The following is a 14,116-nucleotide window of genomic DNA, read 5'->3' as shown; positions in this document are numbered from 1 at the left end:
GTAAATGAATGAAATAAATTAATTAATTAACTTTAGTTGATTGCATTAACTGAGGATAAGAAAATGTAATTTTAGAGAACCAAATTTTGTAATTTGATGGTACAATTTAATAATTGATAGCACAGGTTTTATTTAGAAAACAAATCTTTACAAGTTGTCTGAAGTAAACATTTATAACACTAATCAATTAAACTAACTGACTGAAGGATTCAGTATTTAGTAGAGCTCCCTTTTTTTGCGCAAGTCCTGCCATGAATTCTCGGTGTGATTGAAGTCTGGACTCTCTCTTTCACACTACATTTTATTTCACAATCTCCCACAAGCTGTCTGGCAAACAGTAGTCAAGATAAGATTAGATAAGATAAGATAAGACTTTATTCATCCCACACCGGGGAAATTAAATTGTTACAGCCACAGTGGCACAAAAGGGTGAAGATCAAAAAAAAGTATGCAGGATACAGAATAGAAAAACAGCTATGTATATGTACATTATGTATAGATTATAAAGGTACTAAATGCCAAGATATCATGTGAGGTATTTTGAACTGTAGCTTTATGTTTGATAATCTATCAATCAAAGACTATCAAAGATGCGTCTGGTGAAACACCAGAATAAAAGCTGTTGTATGTCATTCAAAGTCAAGCAGAGCAACTCAGGACAAATGTATTTTCCCTTTTCTGTTTATACATTAACAGAACCATTTGACTAACTGGCACATGTGCCTAACACAGAGAGGTTCTGCAGATAATTACTCTTTGTGGTGTAATGTGTGACCTTTGAGTTGAGAGAAGTGATATCCACACAGTGTTTTGTTGCATTCTAAGTTTCCCAGTCATAAGCATAAACCTGTGCAGCCTTTGACCACACAGTGTAGGATTCAGTGGCAATATGGAGACTTTTCTATAGTAATTTAACCCTCATGTTACAAAGGATTGGGATGAACTGGGACCATAGCCTGAATGAAATGTCTCTGTGATTATTACAGTATCTCTATGATGAATTCTTGGTCTGTTCGTCATTTATAGAGAAAAGTAAGTCATTTAGGACTTTGAATTAGGATATTTTCTGTTATTTGAATGTGTGCCATTTGGGATCACTCCTCATTAGTCATGCATACGAAGAAAAAAAAGACTGACTTGATCTATAGAAAAGTTTGGGATCTTCACTCGGCCTGAGACAATTGACGTGTTTTTTTTAGAAAAAGGACACAATATCTTGAACTGTAGTGAACTGATTTGTTTTTAATTAGCTGTTTTTTGTTGCAGAGGTTAAACTGCCTTGAGCTTAGAGCAGTACATAAGTAGGGAGATAAACATGCTGCTTATTAGGGCTACAACTAGTGATTATTTTGATTATCGAGTAATCTTCCAGCTATTTCTCCATTAATAGTTTAATCTATTAAATGTAAGACAGTAGTGAAAAATGCCCGTCGGTTTCTCAGAGTCCATGGTACCGTCTTCAAATGCCTTGTTTTGTCCAACCAATGGCCCAAAACTCAAAGATATTAAATTTACAATGAAGCTGGAACAAGACAATATCTAGCATTTTTGCTTTAACAATTATCAGAATAGTTGCTGATTAGTTTTCTGTCCTTTAACTAATGGAATAATCGACGAATCGTAGCAGCTTTACCACTTAGTTTGAGTGGCTCCTTCCTCTGTTGGAATTAAATCTACTAATAAGAGATAAGCTGGACTGCTTTAAGATCTGTCCAAGTACTTTTTATTATGGTTGTTTTGTTCAGTGCTTTGTTCAGTAAGCCCTGTGCCAGGACCAGCTGGCATGGTCCGTATTTATGTTTGGATTTGTTATTATATTTGTCTTACGGTTAAAAATTTGACTGACTGGTGGGCGACTGAGTGAGTTTCTTTATTGTTGAAGGATTCTTGTTATTTTGTCTGGAGTCATGAGAGTATCATTGTTGCATATCCATAATCATCTGGATTCCTGTAGTCAAGGAATTGAACCTGCCCTTTTCACCTTTGAACTTTCTTCCTCTCTGTGAGAGATCTTGAGGTCTTGTCCAAACTGAATTTGGAAGCAGTTTAGTCTCATTTTAAGAGGTGAGGTGCCAATATTCCACAGGCTTTTGAGCCAGTGCCTCAAGATTTTTCACAGGTGAGCTTTAAGACAGCACCCTGTGATGGAAGGCCTGCCAGTGTTGATTCAGAGTGGAGATGAGAAATATCCTTACATGTTAAAAGTCCTCTCAGCAGCCCAGCACTGTTTGGTGTGGGAGCCCCAGAGCAGTGTGATAGAGAAACAGATCTTTCTAGTGCCGGGCTAGCGGTTTGCCTTCAACAAGACCGGGACAAAGCAGCGGCCCGCATCAGTGGAAGTGAAATTGAACACTTCAAATGAAAATAGAAACAACTGTGAAATTTTACACAGTAACTCAAACCTGAGAACACAGTTGTGCCGTTAGATGAATAAATCGCAGATGGAGTTCAGCGCTCATCAAAATTCCCTCTCTTATTTAAATCGTAGTGTAAATCAGGATTATCCAGACGCTCATGTGCTTCTTTGTTTTTAGAATTGATTTTAAGATTTTACTGAGGACTACTGATGGCTTTGCTGGCTTGACCCCCAAAAAACTGAACTTCAGATCTTCTACTTTCCCCCTACTTTCTATGTTCTTTTCGCTGATGTAATGCACTCTTCCTTTTTTAGTCTTTTATTTTCATGTGTTCTTTTAACTGTGTTAATTTTATTTATTTATTTATTTTTTGATTGTGCTCTATGAATAACTTGAGTAACACAAATCTGCATGCAGTCGGCAGTCCTTGTGCAGGAACGCAGGGTTTCAGGCTTACGTTTTACACCACTGTCCCAGAACCATCCTGAAAAACAATTTTAACTGTCTGAAAGTGAATTTAAACATTCCCAAAATCAAAATATTGTTTCTTTACTTTGTTATTATTGTCTGTAGTTTTTATTTGAAGTATTCGCATTAAAAGTACTTTCACCTCCAAACTGTACTCAGCTGAAATACTTCAGTACTGTATTTACTGTTATATTAAACTGCAGCTTATCTCTGTACGTACATACGCACATAAAGCCCTTTCATTGCAGCAAAGGTCTTTGTTCATCCCGATCACATTTTCTGTTGTCCCTGGGACGACAGGACAGTTAGTCTCAAGTCCTGCAAAAACGTCTTGGCTGCATCTCTAAGGACATGAACAGCTGACTATAATTCATAGTTTTTGTGGCGCGACCTGCACTGTTGGCTCTAACTCGCTCTTATCAGCAGCCATTTGGACAATTCTGCATGTTGAATTGCTGTCAGGGGCAGCCTGTGACAGAGAGCTGAGGGTAGAGCTCTGGATAGGTCGCCTCCTTATGATGATACTAACGATGATGATGATGATGGAGCAGCTCAAGAGATTAGATGGCATTAATGGAGTCATTCATCCCTTTCACACACCTGGTAAAAATGCAAAACAGATGACAACACCATAGTTGCCGTTGACACCACTGATCCATCTGGCATTACAGCAGTTATGCAGCCACACACCTGTTGCAGAGACCTACAGGGCCTTGTTTTGCCATTGCAAAACTTTATGGGAAGCTGTGTAGCAAGAAGCAACTGCTGCAAATCTAACTGTTATTCTCTGTGGCCGTATGAATCTGATGAAGAAAACTCAAAAAGAATGCTTTTGCTTTTAAAATAACTACCATTCACCAGGCACTGGCAGTCCAAAGATACAGTAATCCCTGTCTGACTGCATCTCAGCTCTGTGGGACTCTGTGGGAACATAAACTGTCTCAGGGCCATGTTTGATTGAGAACAGGCAGTGAGGACATAGTCTGAATTCTGTTTCTACGCCTCATGATTGTAGCAAATTTTAGCTGCTGTACATCTTTCATCTTGGTTTGCCCCAAGACAAAATAATATTTACAACTTCAATTTGCTCATGAAATAAGGGAACATTGAATAATTTACTAATCTGCTGCATCCATATAGAAATATTATTTCTCACTAAGGGTCATTATGTACCAATAAGCCGCTCCGTGAAGTAAAAATGTGTTTTGATCTCTTGCAGAGTGGCAGTTTTTCAAAGACTGTCAAGCAATGCCACTGTTAATCCAAGAGCATGTGCTCTGACTTAAAACTCAGTACACTTTTGATCTGTAGGATTATTGTTTTTTCCCAGCCCTTTCTCTCCATTTTTCTTGTCATAGATTCTTCACAGGATTGGAGCTCTCACAGACTCACATACAGTCCTGTAGATGTGTTGTTTTATCCTCCTCCACTCCCCGATCTCATCCATGTCGACTCCCCTTTCCCTCTGCATCAACCACAGTAACCTGTAATGTCACTAATTCTTTACTTATTCATCATCTAGACTGTGTATGTCATCTCAAAACATACAGAACACAATATCTATGATGTATTTTGTGACCAATTCTCTGTATTAGAGGTGTGGATGTTCACTGTATCGCTAGGCGAGTTTGAGGTGACTCATATTTAAGTAAACTAAGTTTGAGAAGCAGGAAACTGTTTACAGTTGGGCATCTGCCCTGTTAGCTTTTTCTCTCCTCTGTTTATTAAACTGGAAGTATTCTTTGCTGTAGCGCCTCTGTATGCATGAATATGATATGAAATGCTATAAAATAGATTTATTATGTTATCAGCTGTGGTGGGCTCATAAAACTGGCTGTTTTTAGCTGTGCAGACAGCAGAGGAAAGGCAAGTGGTCATAGTTATTTAGCCAGTGGCCTCAGTGATACAGCTTGATTGGCCCATGATGGGGAGCAAAGCTCAGCTATAATACCCCATGAGTAGGAGGGGAAGTGATAAAGAAAGCACATTGAGCAGAGTGTGATGGCAACAAAACACTTTTTCCTCTAAATGCTTCCATGAATTATGAACTTCTGTCATTAGGTCATGGCTCATTGTTCACTTTTTCCCTTTTTGTCAGGACAGAAAAGGAAAGGGGAATGTGTCTAGAGCATGTCTAGTCTCAGCTATCTTGGAGTTATTTATTTGTATACTTTTGCATTGCTCATGTTCAGGATCTGCTAAGATACATGTAATGTGAGTCAGCCTCACTCCAAAGTGATCTGTACACATGATAAAAAAAAATGTTTGACAAAATTGTCAAACATTTTCTGAAACCAGCTTCTCAAATGAGAGCATTTGCTGCCTTTTTTTGTCTGTGACGGATTTGGATTGTTGGTCGGACAAAATAAAGTAATTTGAAGGCTACTGACCATCTTGCAATGGGATCACACCACACCTGGGATACAGTACAACTCAAAACGAATGTGGGCCAGGGCTGCAAAGTGCTCCCTTCCCTACTTCCTACCTCCTGTACTTCCAGCGCCCTTGCTCTGATCACACCCATCATTGAACTCAGTCTTCATTTTGATCTCAGCTACACCCCTGTGATGTTTTTGACTGCATTTTTCGTGGTTGTGATGCTATTGTGTTGACAAAATTTGTCCACAGACAGACATATAAAAACCTACCAAAGTACTCAAAACCACTTACATAATAGTATCTGCTGTAATAGGTGTCTCCAGGACCACATTTTGCCAACACACACACACACACACACACACACACACACACACACACACACACACACACACACAGAGAGACTGACTCACAAGGTGAACAGAACAGAACACGGTGCTTATGACGTGAATGTTTGTTAAAGTTCCATTTGCTAACGTTTATGAACTTATTTTTGATAGAAGAGTGATGGCTGTTAATGAATTGGAGAGTCAGAGAGCCGATAGCATGGTCAGATAAATGAGCAATTAATTGTGTCTATAGATAATCATCTCATAATACATGTGCCATTTGACTGTACTGCGCTGTGTAAACGCTGTGCTCGATCACAGGACCAGGCTGTGCCACTGTTGTGGTTTGATGTACACATACTTGGTGTTTTATTTTCTGACATGTTACAGTTTCTTTCCAGGAACACTGATGATTGTGATTTTAATAATGAAAAAAGATCAACAGTTGCCTCATTTGTTTTTTTCCCAAGCCAACGTTTCTTATTAGTACAATAGCAGACTAATCAAATGAGAGACAACAATGTGACTTTAGGCTGGGCTGGAGGAGTCTATAAATATCTCTGAAGTCACGCTGACTCTTGGAGGCCTTACCAGGGTCCTCTATTCTTCAGTGAAAACACTGATTTCTCCTGTCATCCTCGTATTCACAACAGGAGACATAACTCTGTTTTTTTTTTTTTAAATTTTGTTTTGGTTAGGGTTTCTTGTGGGAAAAACAGGTGGGAGAGTTATTATATATGTATATATTTTGTCATTGACATGGGGATGGGACTGCTACACCAGGCCGGATCGGGAGGAGTCACCTTCATATACTGCAGCCATTTTGGCATGAGGTCATGATTATTTGCTCAAGGCATCACTTATCATGTTGACACCTACAGCACGCAGGTTCTTTAGTCACTGTGGGAAATAATCACTGGGAATGAAGCGTAAAATGAACAGGGTCGGCATGCGACACGAATATCAGTGATCAGTAGAAGACCACAGGAGCTGGTAGGAACAGGAAGATATAAATCTGAACTTGAGATGACGGGAAAACATTTTACTCAACCAAGATATTTTGTCCTAAAATCTGCTTTAGTGGAGACATGGTCTCAATATTGATACTCTGTTGTGGGGTATTCCATGATGCTGACACTTCATTGTTGGACTTGTTTACTTCAAACTGAACTTCAGACACGTCACCTATTTCCATTTAATTTCTCAACGTTTTTGATAGTACAGACACATGATGAGTACATGTTTTATAAAGTCAACTTATTTGAGGTGAAGTTCTGGAAAGCTGTATTTGTAATCTGCATTTTTTTGTGATTTTCTTTTTTGTTTGTTATTTTTTCCACCCAGGGTTCCAGGTTGGTGTGGTGAGAGAGCAAGCTAATTGCGGGGAGGAGGACCGCCTGGGGCACCGTGTCCCTGGCTCTCAAGGTAGGAGCATGCCAATCAACGAGAAACTGAGCTTGAGCTAATTACATTTTTTTTCTCTCAAATATGTTCATGGTCATTGCGGTGAGCTGACACTTTTTGTAATCGTACGTATGCACGATCACCATCTTCAGCCACACCATCACAAAAATCCACCCTCAAAGGCCAGACATGGTGGCAATCCCCTCAGAGCTGATTGAAATACAAATATATTAACAAACTATGCATAGTAGCTTTGGCAGCAACTGGAATTAGCTAAGCGAGGGTTTGGAGCTTACTGTGCATTATTTTGTAATCAGTTTATCTGTTTATTCTGTCTCTGACATTACTATGTTCACAGTGTTTACTTCTCTATACAAATAATAAGCACTGATTTTGTAATAGTTCATCCCTCCTGTTGCATAAGTTCACCTGAATGAAAGTCTAACTTGTCCCCTAGCCTGAGTTAACATGTAATATATTGATGCTCGAGCCATAAACAGGGTTAACATGTCTGACTTCCCAGCCACCAAGTTTTAACTTTGGCCAGTTGTCTGTTTGGAACCTGTAATTATGGAAGCCTGTATGTTTTCTGAGGTCATAACCCTCTGTTATCTGAACAGATGATTCCAACATGACAGAGTACCTAACAATCCTCGGTTACAGTAACCGCATGAGCTCGATACTTTTAAAATCCCTTTTGGGTGCTGTTTTCATTGGTGTGTTATCTGTGAGTCAGCATGCCAGCACAGCATTCTTGTCAAAAAGTGTATCCATGATGCACTGATGTCGGCATTTCCAGTCATAGCACAGATTTAGGAGGGAATGTTCTTGTTGCACTGCACCCACTGCCTAGCGCCGGCCAGGGGGTTGCTATTGTAAAATACTAGGAAGGGCTTGGTCCAAAGCAAAATATCCCGCTGTATGCCAGAGAAAAAGTCCACCCGGGTGCAGCTGACAGATAAGATCTGCGTGTGGGGAGCAGTGATACAGGATCAGTGAACATTCGAGGGTGGTGGGGGCAGTAGCAGGATGACCATATGGGCACCCTGACACATCAGGCGCCCCTCAGTTATACTTGGGGTCAGAGTATTCTGACTCTCCCTGTGATTGTGTCACTTCATGTTGTTTTTGTGTTCTTTCCTGTTTGCATGTGTTTCTGTTTTGTGTCCCTTACATTTGATGTAAGTCATGTATCTGATTGATTAACTGATTACCAACTCCTGACTGTGAAGCCATTAGCCTCTCTGTCACACTACTTAGTCAGTTTGACTCTACACACAATCAGTTTCACTGTTTCTCTGTCGTACATGTACAACAAGATAGCAGAATAACCTGCAGGAGCTTGCTGGTGCTTTTAGCCACATAGACAGATTGTCTGCAGCCTGACTGGTGTTTCCAAGGGCCTGTTCATCTCTTGGCGTAGATGCCCCTCTCTGTCAGTATCGATGCAGAATTCACACACGCACTCACACAAAGTGACAGCGTGCCTTCCTTGGCAGGTGGCTAGTCCACTGGGACAACTGAGAGGAGGAAATGGGGACGAGCTTGATATTGGGTAACACACATATCTGATGACTCGGTTGATCTGTGTGAGGTTGTGTGACACTCTCACGATACAATCTCAGGTGTTGCGAGGTCAAGCAGCTGTCTGGGAAGTGCTGTGCATTCTTGTAGTTGAAGCGCGTCCCATGCGCTCCAGTATCTTCCTTTGTTATAGCTTTTTTGCCATTGACATTTACAGAGTTCACATTGGGTTAAACAAGCTTTACCAGAGTTAAGACAAAAATTTTGAGCCCTGCTCACCCTGTTCCTCACTGAAGCTTGTTCTTTACATAAACATAGGTGAAACTGAACAAGTTTGATATTTCATGCCTAGGTTCTTCAGAGTGATTGGTTAAATGCATTGCAATCTCATTCACCTCCAGTTTCTGATAATGGCTATATACTTACTGACTAATATTAACTGTAAGGTAGCATTTCAGACATTGAACCAAGGCAGCAATATGTAGAAGTTTCATGTCTTTACAGGACAGGACTCTCATCACTGGACACAATTCAGTTAAGCAATGCATCGTTGTGGTTGTTGAGTGGACCTTGTCACCACATCTGGTTCTAAGTGTTTACTATAAAACCCTTCCTGTGATTTGTTATACTGTGTACTAGGGAAAAAATCCAGACATTTGATTGTGAAAAATAATATTTGATTGTGAAAAAAGCAGCAGAGTTTCTATTATCAAGTAAATACCATTTTTTAAAAACTGTAAAAGTTTGACATTTTTAAATCTATATCTATCTATAGTGTCCAATGAAAATAATTCCTGAGTTGGATGTGAAATATTCTGGCTGCCTCTCTGATATCCGCCCTCTCTTGCTCCTCTCCCAAGTTGGTGAATTAAGAGTTTATTTCAACCAAAGCAGAGTTGACGGTGATTGTTGAGTCAGTGAAAGACAAACTGAGACTTGTGGTGGCTTTTATTTTGTTTCTGTCGTGTTAGAATGAAGGGTGTTTTATGATGATATGTTTTAAGGTTTCTGTAAAGGGAGTCTGGTGGCTTTGGCAAGAGCGATATAGCGGCTGTTTCGGGTGAAACAATGAGGATCTTACTCTTTAACTAAAAGGCCTATCTCAATTTGATGCTGCCAGTGGCAGAAACAAGCACTTTTAGTGGACGTACATTGACAGTGCGCAAACACTCCGGAGGGATTACATTGCAACCTGCCAGCTGCAGTGCTCTCATTCAATATTGGACCAATTTCAAAAACTGTTGTCTCCATTAGTCACTTGAAAACAAAAACATTGGAAAATCAGATTCATAATTACAGGTAATGTTTGTTTGGAATTTCTTGTGTGTTTGTCCAGGACATTGAAATCTTCCAGGACGCACTTAATAGGAAACAAGCAAATAATTCAACACTGGTACAGAAATAAAAAGTCAATCTTGTTGGTTTCTTATTCTGTCATGCTTTTATATAGTCTGTTAAATCAATAGAGCAGTGCAAAGAACTCCCAAGGAGCAATGCAACAATTAGCCTACAGTAAGTCTAGAAGCACCACTGAATTACACAATGTAATCTCTCTCCCCCTCCTCTTGCAGAGGGCAGCCAGTATTAGGACTTTCCACTTCTGTCATAGAAGTTGCTTTTGGTACTTGAAATAATGCAGTCTTACATTTTAGATCGTTGCAGTGTGTTAGTCCAAGTTAAATAATCAGTGGCGCGTTTGGAGTGGGAGCAAGGCTGGCTAATCCAATTTCAAGGGTGACCAGTGCCACACATGTCACCCCTTTGGCTCTACACCACCACTGTGCCACTAGATTATGATACCAGATTTCTATATATGGTAATTGGCTGCACAGTAATGGTTCCCTTCGTTTCAGTTTATAAACCCCAGCTGTGAAGTTGTGCAGTCTATCGGGGTTTTCCCTGGATTTCTTTGAAGACAAAGGTGGCAAAGGCTGGAGAACACGCATGGCATGCACGGTGCACACAGCTAAAATGCCGTGCACTAAAGCGAAAGAAAATCATGATTTCGCTTGTGGGCAGACAAAGGAAAGGGACCGAAAAGGACAAGTGAAGACATGTTTTTCCACATTGTTCACCCTGACATTTTGCCTGTTTGCAGTGACTAAGGGAGGGGCTTGGCAAACTGTTCTGCAGCATGGAGAAGGAAGACCTGAAAGTCCTCAACAAAGGGGAAGAGGAGGAGATGGTATGCCTCTTTTTCATTTTACATCAGTGCCAATGTTGGAATTCATGCTTTCCGACTTATCAGACTGCACCCACTTTTCTCCTTTCACCCTTTAGGAGCTGCAGGGCTACCGTCTGTGTCGTTGGCGGATGGCGCTGGTGGGCCTCGGGGTGCTGTGTACAGGGGGCTTCCTCCTCCTGCTGCTCTACTGGATGCCAGAGTGGTGCGTCAAATCCACCTGCATTCGTACCACAGCCCGTGATGCCGAAGTGGTATTGCTGCGCTCCACGGTAGGTTGCAAGTACAGCTGTTTAGTAAGTTTTTTTTCCATCAACAGTGAATCTGTGAGTGCTTGGGTAATTGATTAATCGTTTCAGCCATTTTCAGCCATAGTGAATGGATGGTAAAGCAGTGAACACAGGTGATGAATTAAGGAGATTAACCATCCACTGTGCCTACTTGAAACGACCAAAATGTTAAGGAATTTAAATTGCAGTTATTTGATATTTGTTATTTTGCAGGCTTGGTTTGTTAATCTATAGACTGATTTCAGGCATGCAGCAAGCATAATTGATACAGCTGCCAGTTTGCCATATAACTCTCAGGGTTCTTTTTTTTTTTTTTTTTTTTTCCAAACCAGTTAACCACAGCAGACTGTATGGAGGAAGATATAGACCTCAGACTCATGTGCTTTTTGAACTGTGTCTGAATACAGCAGATCTATTGTAGTAGCACAGTAAATACATTGAGACTGACTAATTCCTACAGACAGTCACACCAGCAGGAATGTACAGATACTTTAGCATGTGTCCTGCAGTGCATCCATAACATTCGTGTGTGTGTGCGTGCGTGTACATTCCTTTCTCTCTGTGTTGGTCTCATGCTTGTGTCCATGTGCTTGCATACATGCCTGTGAATGAAGCCAAATTTGTAATTGTGGGTGTTGAATGAGAGTTAAAGTATTGGGAGCAACCTTCACGTGGAAAGATTTTGCAACTGCTGCATTTGTAACGAGGCTTTTTCAGAAATAGGAATTTGGTTTTGGGTTATGGTTAGAGTTAGGATTAGGTGGGGTAAGTCAGGATCTCAAAATAACACCTGCCAAGCGCCAAATGTATTTTAAGGTGGATACATGAGGGAAACATGAGGGCACGTGTTATATATATCTGGATGTTAATGTTAGAGGCTGCCTCGGCAGAAATGCACTGAAGGCACGGCACTGCAACTTTGTGCATTTGTTTGACCAGGATGAGTTCCGGCGCTGGTTCTTGGCCAGGGTGCGAGTGATGCTGGCCCCCGGGAGCAACCCCTTCCACAGCCTGGAGACCCAGACCACCTCCCCCTCCTCCTCTTCCTCCCCCACCTGCCCCGTCTCCTCCCCTGCCCCCCCCCCTCTGGCCAATGGACACACCCCCCACCCCTCCGATGGCAGCCCCGATCAGGAGCTCATCAGAAGATTTGCAGACTACCAGCCCACACAGGTAGGCACACGTCTGCCCAATACACTGTATTTACACGCACACTGTGGACACACCGTGGATGGAAACCATAAACCGGCTGCAAGATTGGCAACCACCTGTCAGTGCAAGTGGATTGAATGGTTTCCATGTTTTAATCTAGTGGTATTATACTCCATATTTATGATATTGATATATCTCAAGTTGACCACATTCATTACATGATACGTGATGTGTCAAAAGTCTAAGCCAGCTCTGCTTCTTCCCTCTGCCCCCCCCCCCCCGCTCTGTTTCCCTCAGATTCGCTATTTTACCTTCCACAGCACAAAGTATTATTGGAACGACGAGGTGCAGAACTTTGAAGTTTTAACGTAAGCGTTCTTTGATTATCTACACAAGTTTTATGGGCTATTTTTAAAGCAGTTTGCACTTTCCCTTGGAGTAAGTAAGTAATGATACATCCCTCTGTAAAGTAAAACAAGCAAAGCAAGCCTTTGCATTTACAGCTTTAGTAACTTGTTTTACCCCCACAGCGGCGTGGAGGATCTGCAGGTCAGCTGCTCCACCCTCCACACGGAGCACAGTGTAGGCCTGACCAGGAACCAGCAGGAGTACAGGTAACATCTTACCTGTCTGAAGGATAGGTTGCACAGCCCTCAAGTCTAGACAGTCAGACAGGAGGACGGTAGTCAGGCGGTTAGCCAGACGATTCTGCTGTGTGAGTTACAGGAGCTGCAGGTCTTTAAGCCTTTTGACCTGACAAGATTTTTTCCATCGTCTTTCGTTTTGTCAGTTCGGGTGGTGGCCAGAGGACGTCTCTGTGGACATCTGAAAATGATAGTTTGTGCTCTGCAGAGCCCAGATAATTTAAAACCAGCTTCCTGTTGACCTTTCAATGGTCCATTGTTGTGTGTCTCTCCTATATACTGTGTGCACGTGTCTGTGTGTATGTTTAGGTTCAAACACTGATGAATGTGCCTCTCACCTTTTGTCAGGAGACTGTTCTTCGGAGTGAATGAAATTGCAGTGAAAGTGCCTTCTGTTTTCAAGCTGCTTATCAAAGAGGTAGGGCCCAGTTTGCATTAACAGACACAGCATTTTCTTGAACTCAGAGGCAGAATTTTCCTTTTTTTGCAGGGATATTTGCACAATTAACAGTTTCTTATGCAAGATAATAATGCTGGTTTTGTTAGTCTTCTATAAAACTAAACTGAATATTGTTGAGTTTTTGACTGTTGGGTGGACAAAACAAGCTGTTAGAATACCTCAGTTTGGGTTTTCTGAAAATAATATTGTGAATTTTTCACAGTTTGTTAGCTTATCATTCTAATTTTGACTCTTTCTCAGCTCATAGATATAGCGACATTTTTAGTTATGTGCATACTTGTTAAAGTAAACTATTTGGGATATCTTCTTACGAAATATTTCTATTAGACAAGTGCTGTCAGAGAGTACTGTTCTCTGCACACCAACACAGTAATGTGAGTCACAAATCACATTCAGACAACTGTGGTGACATCACCCAATTGCCATGTGTATCAAATCCCACCCTGCTTCATTAGCGTTTTACTTAACACCTAATTACATGTAATAAATATACGTCGCATCAATGGGAATTATGCTGACATATGGAAACTTGATCATTTATATTGAGCACATTTTTTCACTCCTTACTGTCCTGGTAACAGCTTGGTTATGTCCTTAAGTGGAAGTCTCTGTTTTTAAACGTATTATAGCTGTATCTTCATGCTCTCATGCAACACTAATCTCTCTTTCTGTGTCTTCTCCTGCAGGTCCTCAACCCTTTCTACATCTTCCAGCTCTTCAGTGTGATCCTGTGGAGTGCCGATGAGTATTACTACTATGCTGTGGCCATTGTTTTCATGTCGGTCATATCCATAGCTACCTCTCTGTACACCATCAAAAAGGTGAGCTCCACAAAATGTTCTTTATCAGCCATTTTTCCAGCCACATGTTCACAAACAGACAGCAATTATCCCCTCATATATCACAGTTTGTGTCTGGGTTATGATTTAT

At 41.0% G+C, this 14,116-nt stretch overlaps 1 protein-coding gene across 2 annotated transcripts in view; it reads left to right on the top strand.

Annotated features, from left to right (window-relative positions):
* Positions 1 to 14,116, top strand: part of atp13a3 (ATPase 13A3) — a 33,062-nt gene that overhangs the window by 1,489 nt on the left and 17,457 nt on the right. For both annotated transcript variants that reach the window (XM_076725795.1, XM_076725794.1), the window contains exons 2-9: positions 6,875 to 6,955; positions 10,557 to 10,643; positions 10,739 to 10,912; positions 11,870 to 12,103; positions 12,380 to 12,450; positions 12,613 to 12,696; positions 13,075 to 13,144; positions 13,873 to 14,007. In XM_076725795.1, the coding sequence (XP_076581910.1) occupies positions 10,593 to 10,643; positions 10,739 to 10,912; positions 11,870 to 12,103; positions 12,380 to 12,450; positions 12,613 to 12,696; positions 13,075 to 13,144; positions 13,873 to 14,007 (819 nt within the window). In that variant the 5' untranslated portion in view covers positions 6,875 to 6,955; positions 10,557 to 10,592. The remainder of the gene's footprint in view (positions 1 to 6,874; positions 6,956 to 10,556; positions 10,644 to 10,738; positions 10,913 to 11,869; positions 12,104 to 12,379; positions 12,451 to 12,612; positions 12,697 to 13,074; positions 13,145 to 13,872; positions 14,008 to 14,116) is intronic.

The sequence above is a fragment of the Chaetodon auriga genome, chromosome 3 (genome assembly GCF_051107435.1).
Source record: "Chaetodon auriga isolate fChaAug3 chromosome 3, fChaAug3.hap1, whole genome shotgun sequence".
Classification (NCBI taxonomy): domain Eukaryota; kingdom Metazoa; phylum Chordata; class Actinopteri; order Chaetodontiformes; family Chaetodontidae; genus Chaetodon; species Chaetodon auriga.
This window is presented reverse-complemented; position numbering and strand designations above follow the sequence as displayed.